The 24,355-nt window shown below is 42.3% G+C and overlaps 1 protein-coding gene across 4 annotated transcripts in view; it reads left to right on the top strand.

Annotated features, from left to right (window-relative positions):
• SDK1 (sidekick cell adhesion molecule 1) overlaps window positions 1-24,355 on the top strand; it is a 601,127-nt gene that overhangs the window by 394,688 nt on the left and 182,084 nt on the right. For all 4 annotated transcript variants that reach the window (XM_070761314.1, XM_070761317.1, XM_070761313.1 and 1 more), the window contains exons 19-20: window positions 3,856-4,048; window positions 15,044-15,142. In XM_070761314.1, the coding sequence (XP_070617415.1) occupies window positions 3,856-4,048; window positions 15,044-15,142 (292 nt within the window). The remainder of the gene's footprint in view (window positions 1-3,855; window positions 4,049-15,043; window positions 15,143-24,355) is intronic.

The raw sequence follows: 24,355 nt of genomic DNA, 5'->3' as shown, positions 1-24,355 counted from the left end.
TTAAAAAAAACAACACGACAACACTATAATAGGGACAGTTGTAGGGAGGACATTTCTATCATATTTTTATGTAGCACATAATTTGCGTAATGATTTATAAATTGCCACATTTTGTGCATTTCCTTGCCTGCTTGGTGTCACTCATTGTGTGTCTTTCCTGGCAAACGCACTCAGCTTCCTTTTATGGAAGCATCGGCTGTTCCACTCAAAAGAAAATGTAAAAAGCCCGACGGTGACCCATTGCTGCATTTTCAGTCTGTTTTATAGGTATAATTTTGCTTAAACTGAGCACCGCTCCCTCCCTCTCTCTCCCATAATGAATTGGAGAACGGGGTTGTTTTGTTTCGCTTCTGGAAGTTCTTATTTATTTATTTCTATCCCACCTTGTCATTTTTATAAACAACGCAAGGCAAAAAAAAATCATATCCAAACCGCCTTCCTCCTCCGATTTTCCCCACCACAACAACCTGGTGAGGTAGTTTGGGCTGAAAGAGAAGGATCGGTACAAAGTCACCCAATCGTCTTTCCTGTCTAAGGCGGGACTAGAACTCATTGTCTCCTGGTGATTGGCCCAAAGTCACCCAATTGTATTTCATGTCTAAGGCGGGACTAGAACTCACTGTCTCCTGGGGATTGGCCCAAAGTCACCCAGCTGACTTTCATGTCTAAAGCAGGACTATAATTCACTGTCTCCTGGTGATTGGCCAAAAGTCACCCAGTTACCTTTCATGCCTAAAGCAGGACTATAACTCATCATCTCCTGGTGATTGGCCCCCAAATCACCCAATTGTCTTTCATGTCTAAAGCAGGACTAGAACTCACTGTCTCCTGGTGATTGGCCCAAAGTCACCCAGTTACCTTTCATGCCTAAAGCAGGACTATGACTCACCGTCTCCTGGTGATTGGCCCAAAGTCACCCAGTTACCTTTCATGCCTAACGCAGGACTATAACTCACCATCTCCTGGTGATTGGCCCAAATCACCCAATTGTCTTTCATGTCTAAAGCAGGACTAGAACTCACTGTCTCCTGGTGATTGGCCCAAAGTCACCCAGTTACCTTTCATGCCTAAAGCAAGACTATAACTCACCGTCTCCTGGTGATTGGCCCAAAGTCACCCAGTTACCTTTCATGCCTAAAGCAGGACTATAACTCACCGTCTCCTGGTGATTGGCCCAAAGTCACCCAGTTACCTTTCATGCCTAACGCAGGACTATAACTCACCATCTCCTGGTGATTGGCCCAAAGTCACCCAGTTCCCTTTCATGTCTAAAGCAGGACTATAACTCACCGTCTCCTGGTGATTGGCCCAAAGTCACCCAGTTACCTTTCATGCCTAAAGCAGGACTATAACTCACCGTCTCCTGGTGATTGGCCCAAAGTCACCCAGTTACCTTTCATGCCTAAAGCAGGACTATAACTCACCGTCTCCTGGTGATTGGCCCAAAGTCACCCAGTTACCTTTCATGTCTAAAGCAGGACTATAACTCACCGTCTCCTGGTGATTGGCCCAAATTCACCCAGTTACCTTTCATGTCTAAAGCAGGACTATAACTCACCATCTCCTGGTGATTGGCCCAAAGTCACCCAGCTGACTTTCATGTCTAAAGCAGGACTATAACTCACCATCTCCTGGTGATTGGCCCAAAGTCACCCAGTTACCTTTCATGTCTAAAGCAGGACTATAACTCACCATCTCCTGGTGATTGGCCCAAAGTCACCCAGCTGACTTTCATGTCTAAAGCAGGACTATAACTCACCATCTCCTGGTGATTGGCCCAAAGTCACCCAGCTGACTTTCATGTCTAAAGCAGGACTATAACTCACCATCTCCTGGTGATTGGCCCAAAGTCACCCAGCTGACTTTCATGTCTAAAGCAGGACTATAACTCACCATCTCCTGGTGATTGGCCCAAAGTCACCCAGTTACCTTTCATGCCTAAAGCAGAACTTAAACTCACCATCACCCGGTTTCTAGCTTGGGAGTTCAAGCCCACAGGCTTTAAAGTCACCAAGGTAGGACTACACCTGCCCCAATGGATTAAGCTACCCTTTGCATGCTTAGCTGAGAAGCTTGCAACCTGGAGGGCATCACATTTTGGTCACAAGCCTAGTGTTGTGGTTGCGAGAGATGGTGTTTCTCTGTCCAGATTTGTCCACTGCAGGTCCTCTCGGTGGCCTGGCCCAGTTGCAGACAACACAGTGAAGGAAAAACAGATCAATCACCGTTAAATCAAAGTGGGTTGTGGGCAGCCCAGCTCCCATTTGTCTTCCGTTCTTTGTAAATCTGCCAATGGTAGTTCATCGTGTCTTGGAGCAAGCTTATTAAGTAGCTTGATAGAATTCCCCGTGGAAGAGATTTTAATCCAGAGGCGAACAAGAGAGATTTTTACTCCAGGTATCCGAGAAATGGAGGGAGCTGTTCTTACGAGGCAGGGTTAATTAATTAATTTATTTAATTTATTTATTAGATTTGTATGCCGCCCCTCTCCGTAGACTCGGGACGGCTCACAATACAATAAAACAGTTCATGACAAATCTAATAATTTACAATTTAAAATATTTAAAAACCCCATTATTAAAAAGACATACATATAAACATACCATACATAAATTATATGGGCCCGGGGGAAATATCTCAGTTCCCCCCATGCCTGACGACAAAGGTGGGTTTTGAGAAGTTTACGAAAGGCAAGGAGGGTAGGGGCAGTTCTAATCTTTGGGGGGAGCTGGTTCCAGAGAGTCAGGGCCGCCACAGAGAAGGCTCTTCCCCTGGGGCCCGCCAACCGACATTGTTTAGTTGACGGGACCCGGAGAAGGCCCACTCTGTGGGACCTAATCGGTCGCTGGGATTCGTGCGGCAGAAGGCGGTCTCGGAGATATTCTGGTCCGATGCCATGAAGGGCTTTATAGGTCATAACCAACACTTTGAATTGTGACCGGAAACTGATCGGCAACCAATGCAGACTGCAGAGTGTTGGTGTAACATGGGCATTCCTGGGGAAGCCCATGACTGCTCTCGCAGCTGCATTCTGCACGATCTGAAGTTTCCGAACACTTTTCAAATATCAAGGCAAAATGGACAATGCAAAATTGTTACCGGTACATGGTGGACCACATTCAATTTGAGATTATGGATAAAAGGATGAATTCAGTTAATGAAACTGATTTGCGACACCTTATGGGATGATGGGACAAGGTAAGACAATATATGGCAAGTAGAATCCGAGACCAAGCTACAAGGAATAAATTGGAATCACTCTATAATATGTAAACAGATACTTTGCTCTTGAGTTAAAATGGTATGTTGGTATGTCTCGGCAGAGCTAGGCTAGGAGACCTTTGACATACACTGAGCAGAGTGTGGATGTGTGGTAAAGCCAAAGAAATAAAGACACAGACTTAGTTATGCTTAACAAGTACTACTTACATATATACAAACCAGAAACAATCCATAACAAGTACTAAGCCATACAATGTAATAAGCACTAAGCAAATACACTCCCCCCTCAAGGCAAAGCAAAAATGAATGAGTATTAAAGCATCATTGAGGGAAGGAGTACTGATGCCCTCTTATGGTGAATCAGCCCAAAATATTTAAAGTGAAAATACAAGAGACTACTATAGGTAGTTTACAATGGCAAACCCTAACACCCATGTACCTTGTACTAACATGGTATATACAAGAAACACCCCCGATCTGATGGTGGGGTGTGAATGCTTCTCTAGTGGTGGGCACTATTCACAAAGCACCTGTTTTATGTTGCGTGTGTGTTCATATTTTTTAAAAAATCAATAAAAATATTAAATATAAGAATGTCATCTCTTCTTATTCCACCATTCCTCCACCTTCTAGCTCTTGGCATGGCCAGTTGATGCTCCAGATGTTAAGACCGCCGTCACCATTCCTCCGGATTTTCATGGCGTCCATAGAGGATACATAACCAACCTGAAGAAATTTACGGCTTACTACACCTCGATCCTTTGCTTCACCACCCCGGGCGATGGGCCACCCAGCCCGCCACAGCTACTGCAGACTCACGAAGACAGTAAGTAGAGCCATTAGTCTTTCCCAGTGTCACACAGGCATACATCGGGTAGTCAACTATTTGTTGCGTGAGGCAGTTGATCCAGAGCAAGATCTCTGCTGAAAATCATATCTCCAGCGTGAGTCCCAGCGACTGGTTAGATCCCACAGAGTCGGCCTTCTCCAGATCCCGTCAAATAGACAATGTCGCTTGGAAGGACCTAGAGGAAGAGCCTTCTCTGTGGTGGCCCCGTTTCTCTAGAATCAGCTCCCCCCCCCAGAAATTTGCACTGCCCCCACTCTCCTCGCCTTCCGTAAAAGTTTAAAGACCTATCTGTGCCGCCAGGCTTGGAACCATTAGACCCTAAGCCCCCTGACCGACGAGTGTAGTATGTCTTGCGGTGTGATGGGAATGAATTATTTGAAATGTTACTAGAGTTTTTAAAGTTTTTTAGCTACATTAATTGGATTTTTTAGATATGTATATTGTTTTGATATGTTGTGAGCCACCCCGAGTCCTCAGAGAAGGGTGACATACAAATCCAATTAATAAATGAATAAAATAAATTTGTTTGAGGATTTCTGATTACAGACAGGCCCCTATTGAACTACAAGTAGTCCTTGACTTACAAACATTCATTTAACAACCATTGGAAGTTATGACAACACTGGAAAAAAGTGATGTACGACCATCACAGCAGAGGTGGGTTCCGCCCAGTTCGCACCAGTTCTATAGAACCGGTACCAAACTGCTGGTGATGTCATCACAAAAGTGGTTCTGTTGGTGCTGATCCACGGACACTGCCTTTTTGGGGGGGATTTTTGCTGGGTTTTTCTTCTTCTACACATGTGCAGAAGTTGAGTTTCCAGCATTGCGCATGTGCCACCATCTTGTTTTGGAATTTTTTGGGGGAGTAAGGTGGGATTTTTTGCGAATTTTCAGCACTTTGTATTTGTGTGCGCAACTGCGCGGCCGCGCAGCCAAGGAGGGAGCAAGCTGGTGGTGAGGCAAGTTAGAACCTACCGCCTGCATCACAGCATCTCCCCGGTCCCCTGATCAAAATTTGGGTGCTTGGCAACCAGCATCAATCCTTCGGGATTGGGCCGCATAGAAGCCAAATTAATAATAAACCTATTTTTATTTATTTATTCTTATTTTATTCATTTATTCATTTGTCCAATACACAAATACATAGGAAGAAAAATAGACATGTAGTAATATATATAAGGGTACAGTGAACTTAGAGGAGAAGATATATGAAAGGAAGAAAATATACATGATATATGAGATAAAGGAAAGACAATTGGACAGGGGACGAAAGACACACCAGTGTACTTATGTACGCCCCTTACTGGCCTTTTAGGAACCTGGAGAGGTCAATCGTGGAGAGTCTAAGGGAGAAGTGTTGGGGGTTAGGGGTTGACACAATTGAGTCCGGTAGTGAGTTCCACACTTCGATAACTCGATTGTTGAAATAATATTTTTTACAGTCAAGTTTGGAGCGGTTCGTATTAAGTTTGAATCTGTTGCATGCTCTTGTGTTGTTGCGGTTGAAGCTGAAGTAGTTATTGACTGGTAGGGCGTTGCAACATATGATCTTGTGGGCAATACTCAAATCGTGTTTTAGGCGCCGTAGTTCTAGGCTTTCTAGGCCCAGGATTGCTAGTCTATTTTCATAGGATATTCTGTTTCGAGTGGAGGAGTGAAGGGCTCTTCTGGTGAAATATCTTTGAAATCTATTTACAATGGTTGTAGCATCCCCGGATCTTGTGATATATCATTTTCAAAGTCAACGAGGGAAGCTGGATTAATTGGCTTAACATGCCAATTAAGTGATTAGCTTGATAATTGCAGGGATTTCCTTCAACAGCCATGGCACCAAAAAAAAAAAGGGGTCATGAAATTGAGCGCGATTGATTTATTCGACTTTTATGCCACCCAATCGCAAAGGACTCAGGGCGTTTTACAAAATAGGAATACCAATACAAAAAGGTAACAAGCAATAAAAGAAGTCGAATATAATATCCAAAACTAAACCCCCGTAATAAAACCCATTTATTATAAAAAGAGACATAATTGCCTGCATTTTTAATAAGGGTTTTTAAAACTGTTTTAATATTGGATTTATTTATATATGATGTTTTTGCTTGTTGTGAGCCGCTCCGAGTCCTTGGAGAGGGGCAGCATACAATTATTATTATTATTATTATTATTATTATTATTATTATCATTATTATTATTATCATTATTATTATTGCTGTTAGCCGCCCCGAGTCTCTGGAGAGGGGCGGCATATAAATAAATAAATAAATAAATAAATAAATAAATAAATAAATAAATAAATAAATAAATAAATAAATAAATAAATAAATAAATAAATAAATAAATAAATAAATAAAAATGAAAAATAAAAAATAAAAAATAAAAAATAAAAAATAAAAAATAAAAAATAAAAAATAAAAAATTATTATTATTATTATTATTATTATTATTATTATTAATTATACACACCATTCATACAGCTTGGCCATGAAAGATGTACAATTCATGGTCCCGCAGGCCTGCCGGCAGAGCAAGGTCTTCGTGGCCTTATGGAAGGCCAGCAGGGTGGGAGCAGTATGGACATTGGGGGGGTTAGTTGGTTCCATAGAGCCAGGGCAGCCACAGAGAAGGCCCTGCCCCACAGCCCTGTCAGCCTGCATTGTTTAGTCGATGGGACCTGCAGAAGGCCAACTCTGTGTGTTCTTATTGGTCTCTGGGAGGTATGTTGGTTCTCAACCTTTCTAATGCCATTCCTCATGTTGTGGTGACCCCCAACCATAAGTGGCAAGAGAGCATAAAACTTATCGTAAAACTTAACAGCATAATACGTTATCAGCATAATAAGTTATCATAATAAGTATAAAACTTATCAGGAAAGACTCAATGAACTCAATCTGTATAGTCTGGAGGACAGAAGGGAAAGGGGGGAGATGATCGAAACATTTAATAATAATAATAATTTAATAATGTATTAGATTTGTATGCCGCCCCTCTCCGAAGACTTAAATATGTTAAAGGGTTAAATAAGGTTCACGAGAGAAGTGTTTTTAATAGGAAAGCAAACACAAGGATAAGGGGGCACAATCTGAGGTTAGTTGGGGGAAAGATTAGAAGTAACATGAGGAAATATTATTTGACGGAAAGAGTAGTAGATGCTTGGAACAACCTTCCAGCAGACGTGGTTGGTAAATCCACAGGAACTGAATTTAAACCTGCCTGGGATAAACATAGATCCATCCTAAGATAAAATACAATGGTATAAGGGCAGACTAGATGGACCATGAGGTCTTTTTCTGCCATCTATGTTTCTATTCATTTAATCACCACCTTGCTTAGCGGTGGAAATTCTGATCCTTAATTACAGTCGTAAGTCGGGGACTACCTCCATTGCTAAACATCTTCCTCCAGAGATGTTTCTCCTAGGATTCATTCTCTGCAACCTCAAAGCCCATTCAATGGACTCGTGTCCCCTGTGGCAACAGACAACAAAAGTTGTTTGTGTTCTTAAACGCATAAATTTTCAGATATTTACAGAAGTGACCCTAAATTCGCTTCTGCAAATTTAGACTAGAGGGATATCCGGTTCCTTCGAATCTCCTTTCCTAAACCTTCATTTTATATCATCTTATTTTCCCCAAGGCCACCGATTATCTTCCTAGCCAGCCTCTTGAGGTCATTCTGTTTTTCTACAAGAGATGCGTTAGCCTGCCAACGAACAAGGTTTATAGCCTTGCTAATTAGGTGAAAACCTTTCCTCGGTTTGATTAACCTGCGGCAAAGGATCAGTGCAGATCTGGAAGAAGGGTGTGTGTGTGTGAGAGAGACTCTTCTCCAGGAGGGATTCTTCCACGTTAGGAGAGAATTGGATGCAAAGTTATGAATAATGTAGAGCTGTGCCTCCTGGGAATTGGTTTGTAAATTATTGAGCCTTATGAATGGCTGCCTTGCTTCTTGGAATCAACGGTAATTAAGGTGTTGCATTACTTACACGAGCAGACAGGGCTAAATCATCGCTGCCCTAGACAAGTTTTATATTTGTCCATCTATTATTATTATTATTTTATTTATTTATTTATTTATTCATTCATTCATTCATTCATTCATTCATTCATTCATTTATTTATTGGATTTGTATGCCGCCCCTCTCCGCAGACTCGGGGCGGCTAACAACAGAATAAAAACAGCATGTAAATCCCATACTAAAACAGCTAAAAAGAACCTTATTTCTAAAACCAACCATACATACAAACAAACATACCATGCATAAATTGTAAAGGCCTAGGGGGAAAGAATATCTCAGTCCCCCCATGCCTGACGGCAAAGGTGGGTTTTTAGGAGCTTACGAAAGGCGAGGAGGGTGGGGGCAGTTCTAATCTCTGGGGGGAGTTGGTTCCAGAGGGTCAGGGCCGCCCCAGAGAAGGCTCTTCCCCTGGGCCCCGCCAAACGACATTGTATTATTATTATTATTATTATTATTATTATTATTATTATTATTATTATTATTAGATTTGTATGCCGCCCCTCTCCGCAGACTCGGGGCGGCTCACAACAACAATAAAACAATGTATAACAAATCTAATAATTAAAACTCACTTAAAAACCCCTTATTAAAAAGCAAAATATACACACAAACATACCATGCATAAATTATATAGGCCCGGGGGAGATGACTCAATTCCCCCATGCCTGAAGGCAGAGGTGGGTTTTAAGGAGTTTATGAAAGGCAAGGAAGGTGGGGGCAATTCTAATCTCTGGGGGGAGCTGGTTCCAGAGGGTCAGGGCCACCACCGAAAAGGCTCTTCCCCTGAGCCCCGCCAGACAACATTGTCTGGTTGATGGGACCTGGAGAAGGCCAACTCTGTGGGACTTGACCGGTTGCTGGGATTTATGGTGCAGATCAGTGATTTTTTCAACCTTGGCAATTGTAAGAAGTTTGGATTTCAACTCTCAAAATTCCTATTGGGGAAATTAACAGAGGGATAGATTCAAGATCATGTGAAGTGTTAATACCACTTTACAAGGCCTTGGTGAGGCCACACTTGGAATCCTGCATTCAGTTTTGGTCGCCACGATGCAAATGGGATGTTGGGATTCTAGAAAAAGTGCAGAGAAGAGCGACAAAGACGATTAGGGGACTGGAGGCTAAAACCTATGAAGAACGGTTACAGGAACTGGGCATGGCTAGTTTGATGAAAAGAAGGACCAGGGGAGACACGATAGCAGCCTTCCAATATCTCAGGGGTTGCCCCAAAGAAGAAGGAGTCAACCTGTTCTCCAAAGCACCTGGTAGTAGAACAAGTAGAAACGGGTGGGAGCTGAACAAGGAGAGAAACAACTTAGAACTAAGGAGAAATTTCCTGACAGTTAGAACCATTAATCCGTGGAACAGCTTGCCTCCAGAAGTTGTGAATGCTCCAACACTGGAAGTTTTTAAGAAGATGTTGGATAACCATCTGTCTGGAGTAGTGTAGGGTTTACTGTCTAAGCAGGGGGTTGGACTAGAAGACCTCCAAGTTCCCTTCCAACTCTGTTTATTACAGTGTTCCCTCGATTTTCGCGGGTTCAAACCACGAAAAGTCTATACCACGGTTTTTCAAAAATATAAATTAAAAAATATTTCATGGTTATTTTCCCTATACCACAGTTTTTCCCGCCCGATGACGTCATATGTCATCACCAAACTTTCATCCGCCTTTAATAAATACTTTTTAAAATAAACTTTAATAAATAAACATGGTGAGTAAATAATCTAAATGGTTGCTAAGGGAATGGGAAATGGTAATTTAGGGGTTTAAAATGTTAAGGGAAGGCTTGTGACACTGTTCATAGCCAAAAAATAGTGTATTTACTTCCGCATCTCTACTTCGCGGAAATTCGACTTTCGCGGGCGGTCTCGGAACGCATCCCCCACGAAAATCGAGGGAACACTGTATTGTTGTTGTTGTTGTTATCATTATATCATAACCGCCTACTACCGCACGAATCCCAGCATCCGTAAGGTCCCACAGAGTTGGCCTTCTCTGGGTCCCGTCGACTAAACAATGTCATCTGGCGGGCCCCAGGGGAAGAGCCTTCTCTGTGGCGGCCCCGGCCCTCTGGAATCAACTCCCCCCGGAGATTAGAACTGCTCCCACCCTCCTTGTCTTCCGTAAACTACTTAAGACCCACCTATACCGCCAGGCATGGGGGATCTGAGACACCTTCCCCCCAGGCTTATTATAATTTATGTTTGGTATGTATGTGCTGTTTGGTTTTTAATTATGATAGGGTTTTTAGTTTTTTAAAATATTAGATTTGTGCCTGTATAATATTGTTTTTACCGTTGTTGTGAGCCGCCCCGAGTCTTCGGAGAGGGGCGGCATACAAATCTAATAAATTATTGTTGTTGTTGTTGTTGTTGTTGTAAATTCCCAGAATTTCAACTGGGGAAACAACGGTACAGATGCTGTAATAATTGTTGTTGGAAAGAGCTGGCTGGGGAATTCTGGGAGTTGAAGTCTAAACTTCTTTAAGTTGCCAAGCTTGAGTTTAGACACTGTATTTCCTGTTGGTGATAAGAGAGAACAGGTATCTCCAAAAAACATCCCATACAACTAATATGCATTCAGACCTCTTTCCTCCTGCCAATCTCCTGAGTTTTTGGAGGCTGAGGTCCACGATGAATTGCTGACATCCAGGAAGAATCAATCTGGGTGGGCCCTAGAGCCCGATCGCGACCCCCTTTAAGGACCCATTAAAGGCAGCTCCAGGGTTCTTTTGAGATACAGACCCGATAAATGAACCACCAGGTTGAATTATTGATTCATACCAGCCAAGCAGAAGGAGCCCTTCAAGACTTCAAAGACAATATTGAAACATCAAGAGGGCCGTTCTGAAATCTCTGGAGGATTCGAGTCGGCTGGTTATAAAAATAAATAAAAAAGTTTTTTAAAAAAATCCAGGTTAGAGCCTTTCAACCAGCAGATAAATGCCCCTGGGCATTACACACCGAGGTCTTGTCCTGTCCCATCCTCGCTGAGTTATAGCAGCGTTTTCTCGCTGATCTCGGTATATTTCACGAGGGTTTCTGCTGCGCGGGCATTTGTCACACCATCGCCTTGCAGCTTGCCAAGGGGAACAAGCCCATCTCATATAAATATATCTTGTTTTATATTTGGGGTTGAGAGCCTGGAAGATGCAGGTAGTTTGGGAGGAGGTATTAGAGCTGTCTGCCTGTCAACGCTTACAAGATTTGCAACCCGTGGTGGGCCTGAGCTATAGGGATTCTCAGCTGTGCTCAACCGTTCCAGCATGCAACGGCATTCTTTCTCGCTCATTCGTGAAATCTGCAGGCAGAGAGGATAATTAACGCCTGCCTGATTATTTATTTTTATTTTATTTATTTATTTATTTATTTATTTATTTATTTATTTATTTATTTATTTATTTATTTATTTATTTATTTTGTCCAATACACAATGAGGGTTTTAGTGGGTATATATCTATATACACATAGTAAAATACATGATGAAGGTTATAGAGGAGATACTCATAGTAAAATATATCTAAGAAAGAATAGAAGAGAAGTTATAGTAATAGAACATATCAATGAAAGAATAGAAGAAGAGATACAGTGGTACCTCATCATACGAACTTAATTGGTTCCAGGACGAGGTTCGTAAGGTGAAAAGTTCGTAAGATGAAACAATGTTTCCCATAGGAATCAATGTAAAAGCAAGTAATGTGTGCAAATCCTTCAGGAAAATCCCAAACTTTAGAAGGGAGGCGAACAGAGGGCAGGGAGGAGCAGCTAAAGGGGGCGGGTGGATGTTAATGCAAAATTTTTCCTCCGCCAAGCTGCCCCTCCCTCCTCCCTTTTCTTTCTTAAAAAGACACCGTTTCAGTGCCTTTGCAAGCACGTTGTTCTCTGCAAAATCTTTCCTCCAAGCTGCCCCTCCCTTTTCTTTCTTCAAAAGACACCCTTTCATGCCTTTGCAAGCACGTTGTTCTCTGCAAAAATTTTCCTCCCCCAAGCAGCCCCTCCCTTTTCTTTCTTCAAAAAAGGGGAGGAAAGAAACCCCTTTATCCCAGCAGCAGCTGCTTGGGTTCGTAAGGTGAAAATAGTTCAGAAGAAGAGGCAAAAAAATCTTAAACACCGGGTTCGTATCTTGAGAAGTTAGTTAGAAGAGGCGTTCGTAAGATGAGGTACCACTGTATAGGAATAGAAGAAAGGTATAGGAGATATAGGAGAACAATAGGACAGGGGATGGAAGGCACTCTAGTGCACTTGTACTCGCCCCTTACTGACCTCTTAGGAATCTGGATAGGTCAACCGTAGATAATCTAAGGGTAAAGTGTTGGGGGTTTGGGGATGACACTATGGAGTCCAGTAATGAGTTCCACGTTTCGACAACTCGGTTACTGAAGTCATATTTTTTACAGTCAAGTTTGGAGCGGTTAATATTAAGTTTAAATCTGTTGTGTGCTCTTGTGTTGTTGTGGTTGAAGCTGAAGTAGTCGCCGACAGGCAGGACGTTGCAGCATATGATCTTGTGGGCAATACTTAGATCTTGTTTAAGGTGTCTTAGTTCTAAACTTTCTAGGCCCAGGATTGAAAGTCTAGTCTCGTAGGGAAGCTTCCCTGGTCTGGGTTTCGCACAACCCAATTAACAAGGTCGAGGAAGGACCTCATTGCCGCCATGGCCCTATGCTCATAAACGTGGCTTGTTTTGATCTCGGTTGGTCGTCTTCTAGGTGAGATTCGGATCTAGTCTATTTTGCAAACGCAGGGAAAGGATTAATCTGAAAACCACATTAGGCTTGTTGCATCACTTAGTTTTACACGGGTTTACTGAAGTCCAGGACGTCCTCAGACATCCATCTGCTTTGAAGTCTTCAGAACTTACTTTGACGCACATTAAGCCGGCACTATTGATCCAGCATTTTTGGACATCCATCTAACTAGCATGGCCTCAAGCCAGTTATTCTTGGCTACTGCTGGGTTTGTTTTGTTCTTTGCCAGCTGGTCAAAAGGTTAGCTCTTCCCTTCTCTCTCTTCTTCTCTCTCTCTCTTCTCCCCTCCTCCCCTCCCTCCTTCCCACCCTCACTTTCTTCACCTTCATGTCTGTTTCTCTCCCTCCTCCCTCCTTCCATCTCTATTTTTCTATTTTTACTTACTTTTTTAAAAATATACAGACATACACATACATGCAGCGGTACCTCTACCTATGAACGCCTCTACTTATGAACTTTTCTAGATAAGAACCGGATGTTCAAGATTTTTTTGCCTCTGCTTAAGAACCATTTTCTACTTAAGAACTCGAGCCTGGAAAAATTTCCCAGGAAATTTGAAAGAGGCACGAAGGTCCGTCCAGTTTCCTGCCATCCCCCCTTTAATCCTGGCCATCTTGGGCTTTTCTGGGCTGCCAGATGAGCCTTTCAGTGATGCTTAAGGAGGCTTTGGAAGTCCAGAGCAAACGGAGCATTTTCCTTTCTCTGGGCACTTGGAGAGGGAATAAACCTCTGCCAGCGCCCAGAGAAAAGAAGCGCTCCCTTCACTCTGAGCAGCCCAGAGCAAATGGAGCATTTTCCTTTCTCTGAGCGCTGCCTCAGAGTCTCTCTTTTTTTAAAGCCTTAAAGTTTTTTTTATTCACCTCCCCTCACCTTCTTCCTTCAGCAGCAACTGTCCTCCTCCTCTTCTTCCTCCTCCTCCTCCTCCCACCCAAATTCCGAGCTTTTATTTCTTTCCTAATGGGTTTGCACACATTATTTGCTTTTACATTGATTCCTATGGGGAAAAAATGCTTCTACTTAAGAACCTGGTCACCGAACAAATTAAGTTCTTAAGTAGAAGTACCACTGTATAAGCAATTTTGGAATCTTTGTGAGAAAAGAGATGGGCCTTTGGTGCGAGATGCTATCAAAGATCTTCATACCTTGCCATTTTTAGGTAGAGTTCTCTAGGAATCTCCTGGGAGGAAACAGGGCCGGAAAAGGCGGGGAGAAGCCTCCATGGGGACTCTCTAGGAATCTTCTGGGAGGAAACAGACCCAGAAAAGGTGGGGAGAAGCCTCCATGGGGCCTCTCTTGGAATCTCCTGGGAGGAAACAGGGCTTGAAAAGGCGGGGAGAACCCTCCATGGGGCTTCTCTAGGAATCTCCTGGGAGGAAACAGACCCGGAAAAGGCTGGGAGAAGCCTCCGTGGGGCCTCTCTTGGAATCTCCTGGGAGGAAACAGGGCTGGAAAAGGCGGGGAGAACCCTCCATGGGGCTTCTCTAGGAATCTCCTGGGAGGAAACAGACCCGGAAAAGGCTGGGAGAAGCTCCATGGGGCCTCTCTTGGAATCTCCTGGGAGGAAACAGGCTGGAAAAGGTGGGGAGAAGCCTCCGTGGGGCCTCTCTTGGAATCTCCTGGGAGGAAACAGGGCTGGAAAAGGCGGGGAGAAGCCTCCGTGTGGCTTCTCTAGGAATCTCCTGGGAGGAAACAGGGCCGGAAAAGGCGGGGAGAAGCCTCCGTGGGGCTCCACGTGCCACCTGTGGCACCCATGCCATAGGTTCGCCATCACTGGCATAGGATCTCCTGCTTGAGCAAGGAGGCTGGAATAGAAGACCCCATAGATGCCTTCTAACTATAGTATTCTGAGATGCTTTATATGTGAGCTGTGCTTTGACACTTAGTCCCACAGGATTTTCCTTTTTTTTTTCTCAGAGAAGACCATTCCTCTTTCTATTTATAAATCTGGGCTGTCAAACCCACTCGGGTCCCTTCTGTGAACAGCTTGGGAGGACGTGAGTAAAAACTTGGGTACCAGCGAGATAACCGCAATCATCTTTAGCACCTCCGTGTTTTTGACAGCTCTCGGTTTCTCACTCCCGGCTAACCCTGGCGGCTGGCTCTTTTTCATTTCTTCAATCCACCCAACCGCTGACCTGAATCTGATCCCCAAATAAAAAGCAGCTTTTCCTGTTAACAGTCTGTTTTTGTTTCTCTTTCCAGTCCCAGGAACGGTGGGACACCTGAGCTTCACAGAGATTCTGGACACTTCTCTCAAGGTCAGCTGGCAAGAACCCGTGGAGAAAAACGGCATTATTACAGGCAAGTATCCGCAAAGTGCTGTTAGGAAAAAAACCTTGCAAAAGGGGGACAAATGGACTCGCAGAGAAGGTAGGAGAAAGGAAGGCTGAGAAAATTGTTCTGCTCGGAGAATCGTGTGTTTGTGAAGAGCCTCTGGCTGAGTGGAAATGTTAAGATCTTGGCTTTGACTTCTCTGGAGCTGAGAAGTCCTCCAGAGAGCGGTTGGAGATATATGAGGACCAGTTACTGCTTTTTGACAATAATTGACCTTGCCAAGAACAATCTGTGGGAGAAAACACATCTCCACCAGCTTTGAGCTTCCTAAATATCATGTCTTGCCACCCCTATTAAAGGTACACACTTCATTTTATTTGCTGTTCTACCACCCCTCTGAGATTAGATGGCTGCCTAAATTTACACCAAGGTGTGTAAGATGTTACTTTGCTCTCCAGAGTTGGAAGCAGCTTGTTGAGTTGCTTCTCAGTTGAGCAAATATAGGACAGGGGATGGAAGGCCCTCTGGTGCACCTATGCACGCCCCTTACTGACCTCTTAGGAATCGGGAGAGGTCAAGAGTGGATAAACTATGTGTTGTGGTTAGCTCTGGCCCTGCTCCTGCCCCAAGGACTATGGATGTGAGGGAGACATCCACATGCTGCAGGCCTGTTTTGCCCCCGGCGGAATCTGCTGATGAAGGCTCCTCTGACCAAGAAGACATGAGTGACAGGGAGGAGGAGAGTGGGGCAGACAGCTCAGAAGGAGATCAATTATCTAGCTCCTCCTTGGATTCAGAACAAGAGTTAATGATACAGCCACGCATGCGGAGAGCGATGCATAGGCAGAAACAACTGAGAGATTATTATCAAAGAAAATGAGGCCACCTGTGGTTGGGTGGGGCTGTGGTCATTAGTGAGCCTGCTATAAATAGCAGCCTGTGGGTTTGGCCATTGTGGAGGATTATCTGATCGTTGTGTTTCCTGACTGCTTTACTGACTTTGACTTTTTGTGTGCTGGTTTTTCCCCACTTTGAAACTAAACCAGAGCAAAATGTGTTTCACTTTGTGAAACAAGAAGGACTGTGAATTGCCTAATAGCTGCAAGCTAAGTATCACAGAACTGATAAGGGACTTGTATAAATTACCAGTTTGTTTGGAGACGAGGGCTCTTTTCTATCCCAAAAGAGGGCTTGGTTTAAGTGATTTTTCATTATAAAGAACATTGTTTTGAATTTTCAAACGTGTGTGTGTCTGAAATTTGTACCTGTGAAGTTTTGGGAGGATTCTACCAGAGAGCCCGACAGAACACTAAGGGTAAAATTTGGGGGGTTAGATGATGATACTACAGAATCTGGTAGTGAGTTCCATGCATCAACTACTCGGTTACTAAAGTTGTTTTTCCTGTAGTCGAGTTTGGAGCGGTTTACTTTAAGTTTGTATCTGTTTTGTGCTCGTGTGTTGTTGTGGTTGAAGCTGAAGTAGTCGTTGACAAGAAGGACGTTGTAGCAGATGATTTTATGGGCTATGCTTAGACTGTGTTTAAGGCAACATAGTTCTAAGCTTTCTAAACCTAGGATTGTGAGTCTAGTTGCATAGGTTTTGCAAGTGGAGGAGTGGAGGGCTCTTCTAGTAAAGCATCTCTGGACGTTTTCTAGAGTGTTTATGTCCGAAATGTGGTGTGGGCTTCCAGACAGAGGTCCATAAGCTTCTTTCACAAATATGGTAGAACCTAGAAGTTCCCTTCTACTTCTCCATTTTGGCGAGATTCTGAACAATAAAGCCCATTTGTTGTGTTATTATTGTCAGAACATTGTAATACTGGACTTTTCTGCCACTTAAAACTGGCAGAACCATGTAACACGTCTTGTATATTGTGAGTATTCTCTTCTTATTCCCATTATACCAGTCATTCCCAAAAATGGGGGACAATTGCAACCTTGTTTATTATTATTATTATTATTATTATTATTATTATTATTATTTATTTATTATTATTATTTATTAGATTTGTATGCCGCCCCTCTCCGCAGACTCGGGGCGGCTCACAACAGTGACAAAAGCAATATATAATGACAAATCTAATAATTAAAATCTAATATAACAATTACACATTTAAAAAGTCTAAAAAGCAAGGAACCCCAATATAAAAAACATACATACAGTCATATCATGCAGTAGAACTACATAGGCAGGGGGAGATGTCTCAGTTCCCCCACGCTTGACGACAGAGCTGGGTTTTAAGGAGTTTACGAAAGGCAAGGAGGGTGGGGGCAATTCTAATCTCCGGGGGGAGTTGGTTCTAGAGGGCCGGGGCTGCCACAGAGAAGGCTCTTCCCCTGGGCCCCACCAAACGACATTGTTTTGTTGATGGGACCCGGAGAAGGCCCACTGTGTGGGACCTAACCGGTCACTGGACTTAACTTATCTCTGGGGTGGCAGAGGGTCAAAATATCCCAGTCTTGCTGGGGAGAGGCAGGTATGGCGGAAGCAATGGAGTTTAATGGCCATTTAGGCTTTCTCCGTGTGAGTAGAAGTTCAGCTTTTGAATAGTAAGGATTATATGCCACGATATGGATTTTACAGATGCTCAGGTAGGGCACGGCCAAAAAGTAAAGGGGTTGGGAACCAATGCATTACACATTTGAGCTACAGTAGGCAAGGGAAGGGTTTGTTAGCAAACATTTGTTATTATGATAAACGAATCTGAAATCCAAGGACAGCAAAAGAAGACCATCCATCATTCTAGGGAAAATAATTTATGTTGCATAGACAAAGTGTTCATTCCAGCATATCCAGTTTTAAAAAAAAAGTGAAAAAGAACAGAAGGAGCTAAGTCAGTGGCAAAATCCAATTTTATTTATTTACCAGTTCGTTGGGCATGGTTTGATGGATGTGGCGGGGGAAGGATACTGCAAAATCTTCATTTCCTCCCCAGCCAGAGGTGGTATTTGCCAGTTCTCCAAACTTCTCAAAATTTCCGCTATCGGTTCTCTAGAACCTGTTAGAACCTGCTGGATTTAACCCCTGAGCTAAGAGTCCACAATTTAGCTTCCCACATTTCCATGGAAACCCAAGTGAAATTTTTCAAACATGGTTTCCAGGAGTTTTAAAGATGGCAGAAGGCATAGGGACCTTAGGGACTGCCTTCTGCCGCATGAATCCCACCGACCGATTAGGTCCCACAGAGTTGGCCTTCTCCGGGTCCCGTCGACAAAACAATGCCGTCTGGCAGGACCCAGGAGAAGAGCCTTCTCTGTGGCGGCCCTGACCCTCTGGAATCAACTTCCCCTGGAGATTAGGACTGCCCCCACCCTCCTTGCCTTTCGCTAACTCCTAAAAAATGGATTCCCCTCGGCCGTCCTGTTTTATGTATGGTTTGTTTGGGATGTATGATTGTTTTTATATCGAGGGTTTTAATGGTTTTGTTTTTAATCATTGGATTTGTATTGTATATTTTTGTTGTGAGCCGCTCCCAGTCCTTTGGAGAGGGCTGGCATACAAATCTAATTAATAATAATAATAATAATAATAATAATAATAATAATAATAATAATAACAATAATAATAATAATGCCAGAATTGAAAAATCAACAGACAATCCAAAGTGCAGACTCTGTAAAGAAACAGACGAAACAATCGATCACATACTCAGCTGCTGCAAAACGATCGCACAGACTGACTACAAGCATAGACATGATGCTGTGGCACAGATGATCCACTGGAACTTGTGCCGGAACTACCATTTACCAGTGGCAAAGAACTGGTGGGATCATAAGCCTGAAAAAGTGGTTGAAAATGAGCAAGCAAAACTACTGTGGGACTTCCGACTTCAGACTGACCGAATTCTGAAGCATAACACACCAGACATTGTGATCGTGGAGAAAAAGAAAGTATGGATCATCGACATCGCAATCCCAGGAGACAGCAGAATTGAGGAGAAGCAGCTAGAGAAATTAGTGAAATACGAAGATCTAAAAATCGAGCTGCAACGACTCTGGCATAAGCCCGTGAAAGTGGTCCCAGTGGTACTTGGCACGCTAGGCGCAGTCCCAAAGGATCTCAGCAGACATTTGAAAACCATCGGAATTGACAAAATCTCCGTCTGTCAATTGCAAAAGGCCGCTTTACTGGGATCGGCAAACATAATTCACCGCTACATGACATAATAATAATAATAATAATAATAATAATAATAATAATAATAATAATAATAGGGTGATTTGAGCTGGGGTGGTGCAATGGTTAAAGTGCAGCACTGCAGGCTCCTTCAGCTAACTGCTAGCTGGGGTCATTCTTTGCCAAGTGGACCGGGTGTCCCCACTCAACCACCTTCAATTTCTAGAGATGCATCGGTCAAGGTTTATGAGACCAAAGCATTGGATCACCTTCATGGAAGATCCAGGTCCAAAATACATTGGTTAGGGCACCCCCACCCAAGCTTCGATCATGATGCCATCTTGCATATTTCGATCCCCTACTACAGTCACTGCTGGAAACCATCTCATATTGTGAGAAACACTTGCATTGTTTAGACTGGAAGGCTAGAAGTGACAAAAACCATTCACAGCTTGCGAAGGACGAGGTGGCTTGGATGCTGTTTGCTGAGATAACTCAGAATTCCTAGGAGATTCCTCCTTTGTCACTTGGCTGCGAAGGTGTGATCCACTGTGACTTTGTCTTTAAATCTAACCCATAGAATAAGAGGAATAAGGGGCCACCGGAGGGAACGAGCGGGTTTTTGGTAAATTGCCCATTGTAAATTTCAGTGTCTTCCTCATTCCCTGGATAAATTCTGATTTATGAGGGCCTGGATGCAGGTGGACAGTTTCTGATTGGATGTACAGCTCTCTCGTCCAGAATTTAGTCCAGATCAACAGAAAATTATTTCTGATGCTCCTGAGGTCATCCGTTTCAGTTACACCGCTGCTTAAAAAGATGTTACTAAGGCCAGAGCATAAAGGAAAGCCCCTTTGCTGCTTGCATTGAGTCTTCTATTGGTCAGTCATCGGTCACATTCGATAACTTTTTTTTTAAGATAACTTTTTTTCTTTCAACAGAAGGAAAACATCTTTAATTTGCCTTTCTAGGTTCTTTTTATCTGCCTCATTCATTGGGCAATGAGGCTTCTTCTGCAAGCTTAGCTCTGAATAGAATAGAATAGAATAAGGAAAGAATAGAATAGAAAAGAAAAGAATAGAATAGAAAAGAATGGAATAGAATAAGGAAAGAATAGAATAGAATAGAATCAGGAAAGAATAGAATAGAATAGAAAAGAATCAAATAGAATAGAATAAGGAAAGAATAGAATAGAATAGAAAAGAATAGAATAGAATAAGGAAAGAATAGAATAGAAAAGAATAGAATAGAATGGAATAGAATAAGGAAAGAATAGAATAGAAAAGAATAGAATAGAATAAGGAAAGAATAGAATAAGGAAAGAATAGAATAGAATAGAAAAGAATAGAATAGAATAAGGAAAGAATAGAATAGAATAGAATAGAATAGAATAGAATTCTTTATTGGCCAAATGTGATTGAACACAGAAGGAATTTGTTTTGGTGCAGATGCTCTCAGCGTACATGAAAGAAAAGATACATTTGTCAAGAACTACGAATGGAATAGTAGACACAAGAATAGTTTTTTTTCTCCAAACGTCATCGCTCTGCTAAACAAATAATTCCCTCACCACTGTCAAACTAAGGCCGCATTATTATTACTATTAGTCTTCTCGTCATTCCTACCACCCATCTCCTCCCACTGTATGTCTGTAACTTGTTGCTTGAATCCTTATGATTTATATTAATATTGATTGTTTCCTAATTGCTTATTTGACCCCACGATTAAGTGTTGTACCCCATGACTCTTGACAAATGTCTCTTTTTCTTTTATGTCCACTGAGTGCATCTACACCAAAGACAAATTCCTTGTGTGTCCAATCACACTTGGCCAATAAAGAATTCTATTCTATTCTATTCCATTCTATTCTATTCTATTCTATTCAGAGCTAAGCTTGCAGAAGAAGCCTCATTGACCAATGAATCACACTTGGCCAATAAAGAATTCTATTCTATTCTATTCTTTCTATTCTATTCTTTTCTATTCTAGAAAATTGTATTTTTTTCTTTTATGTCCACAGAGAGCATCTGCACCAAAGACAAATTCCTTGTGTGTCCAATCACACTTGGCCAATAAAGAATTCTATTCTATTCTATTCTATTCTATTCTATTAGATAGATAGATAGATAGATAGATAGATAGATAGATAGATAGATAGATAGATAGATAGATAGATAGATATGGTAGATATGGTAGATACGGTAGATAGGATAGGGATAGATAGATAGAGCTAGAGGTAGATAGATAGATAAATAGATAGATAGATACATAGATAGGTAGGTAGGTAGGTAGGTAGGTAAAGAATTATATTCTATTCTATTCTATTCTATTCTAGACAAATGTATTTTTTCTTTTATGTCCACTGAGAGCATCTGCACCAAAGACAAATTCCTTGTGTGTCCAATCACACTTGGACAATAAAGAATTCTAGTCTAAATATCCTTTCTTTGCGGGTGGATGGGTGGGAATCACCCCAGCCTCTTGATGCTTTGTCGCCTATGCTCTCCCCCCGACCTCACTTCCACAAGATCCGTCTTGTCTTCCCCGGGTCTAATCACCAAGGAAGATGCAATCAAGCCTATATATATATTTTATCCCCCAGGCACTCTGGGGCCACAATCGCCAGCAAGCGTCATAAAAGAGCTTCGGGGCGATTGAAGTTGTTGCAGGAGGTTCAGAGGCCGGGAGAGAAGAGAACAAGTAAAATCAGAAGCAGAATTGAGTGGGTGGGTGGGGGAGAAAAATGGGGAGTTGATGGAAGGAAGGGAGAAAGGAAGGAAAAAAGGCATGAATAGCTCGCCCCAGAAGTCCACAATAGGTAAGCGAGGTGGAGGGTTTAGGTCTTCAGCACATCGGGGGAAATGGCTTTGCGCGAAATGACAAGACAAAATGATTTGCCAAGTGCGTAGTGTCTAGGCTAGGGCAGCGACACTGAACAAAGGCATTTCACACTCTTTTTGACTTTGCAATGCGTTTCCCCTGGGCCAATTAGCATCTCATTTGCGTCCTTTGGTTCTTGTCGAAGGGAACACTTCTGTCTGTTCTTGCATCCGTGTTTCCCTGTCTGTCCCAGCCCAGAGACGAGACAATGACTCTTGCCAATGAAGTTCAATCCTTTATTTGCTCCCATCACTGTACAAGAAGATGCAATTGGAGTCATTCCGTGTCAAGTGGACCAGTGGTCTCCACCTTACCATCTCAGATTTTGATGAAATTTGGCATGTCATTTGGCTGGACCAAGGAGAAGAGCCTTCTCTGTGGTGGCCCCGACCTTCTGGAACCAGCTCCCCCCAGATATCAGAGTTGCCCCCGCCCTCCTTGCCTTTCGCAAGCTCCTTAAAACCCACCTCTGTCGTCCGGCACGGGGGAATTGAAATTTTCCCTTCCCCCTAGGCTTATAGAATTTATACATGGTATGCTTGTATGTATGAGTGGTTCTTTAAATTGGGGTTTTTAAGATTGTTTTTAATATTAGATTTGTTTACATTGTCTTTTTATATTGTTGTTAGCCGCCCCAAGTCTTGGGAGAGGGGCGGCATACAAATCTAATAAATAAAATAAAATAAATAAATAAATGTAGTTTCTTTATGATATAAAACTATGCTGTGCAAAATTTTAGTTCAGAAGACTAAAAAATGGGAGTTCTAGGAGACATTAAGTAAAGGGTTGCTGAGTCCGCAAAAATGACATTTTCGGCCAACTTCCAGAAGCTGTAAACGCGGCGGTTTCAGTTGGAGATATTTGGAGAACCTGCACCCCTTGTAAGTCTTTATAAACTGGCAAAACCCCATGTACCTAGTCTTCTTACTTTTTACATGGTTCAAGCTCAAACCTGGCAAAACGATCCTCAAAAATGAATTTACAGCAACCTTCAGGCTGCTGTAGTTTCAAAACTACTTGGCCTTTCAGGTTGATTTTTGGCAGGTGTACTAAGTACACAGCTGGAATGAGGACTTCCAATTTGCAGCACTTTCATTCAAGTTGTTGAAGAAATATAAGAGTTCAAAGTTGGTATTTAACGGGCTTTTGCCAAATTTTGGCTATCTTTGATGCCCTGTTTGATCCTGTGGGACAGCTTCACTCCTCTTCAATTTAGATGCCCTGTTTGACCTTGTTCTCATGCTGTGGATCTTCTGATTATAACTGTCTTATGGACATCTCTTGGAGGATGAAAACATGTAAGATAAACCAAAGTATGAATGTTTGCCGAATGATTGTTTTATCTTGGGGTTTCTTAATTGTTTTATATTGCTACTCTTTTATCATGTTGCTTATGATTGTTTATATTGCTTTTGTACTATATTATTTTTACTATATGCCATCCAGAATCCGCAAGGAGTTGGGCAGCTTAAAAGTCTAATAAATTGAATTAAATTAAATTTCATGTCTCTGGGGTACAAAATAGGCTGCGTTTCAAGATGTGGGCCTTTAAATCAGTTTTAAAGAGAAATGAAGAAAAATCAGGGCCATTCAGTAATTTGAAAAAGAGAGCGGGGGTTTTTTTTGTGGTGGTGGTCAGACTTGGAGCTGGAAATGAAAATGGTGACCTTTGGATATGAGAGAGAAATGTATAAAATGGATATATGGGATAAACATATATCCATCCTAAGATAAAATACAGAAAATAGTATAAGGGCAGACTAGATGGACCATGAGGTCTTTTTCTGCCATCAGACTTCTATGTTTCTATGTTTCTATTATGATCCTGCTATATAGAGTGCTGGTGAGACCACATTTGGAATCCTGTGTTCAGTTCTGGAGACCTCACCTACAAAAAGATATTGAAAAAATTGAATAGGTCCAAAGACGGGCTACAAGAATGGTGGAAAATCTTAAGCATAAAATTTATCAGGAAAGACTTAATGAACTCAATCTGTATAGCCTGGAGGACATGGGTGGACATGATTGAAACATTTAAATATGTTAAAGGGTTAAATAAGGTCCAGGAGGGAAGTGTTTTTAATAGGAAAGTGAACACAAGAACAAGGGGACACAATCTGAAGTTAGTTGTGGGAAAGATCAAAAGCAACATGAGAAAATATTATTTTACTGAAAGAGTAGTAGATCCTTGGAACAAACTTCCAGGAGACGTGGTTGATAAATCCACAGTAACTGAATTTAAA

Source organism: Erythrolamprus reginae, chromosome 9 (assembly GCF_031021105.1).
Source record: "Erythrolamprus reginae isolate rEryReg1 chromosome 9, rEryReg1.hap1, whole genome shotgun sequence".
NCBI classification, from domain to species: domain Eukaryota; kingdom Metazoa; phylum Chordata; class Lepidosauria; order Squamata; family Dipsadidae; genus Erythrolamprus; species Erythrolamprus reginae.
The sequence above is the reverse complement of the archived record's forward strand: the minus strand, read 5'-3'. Positions and strand labels throughout refer to the sequence as shown.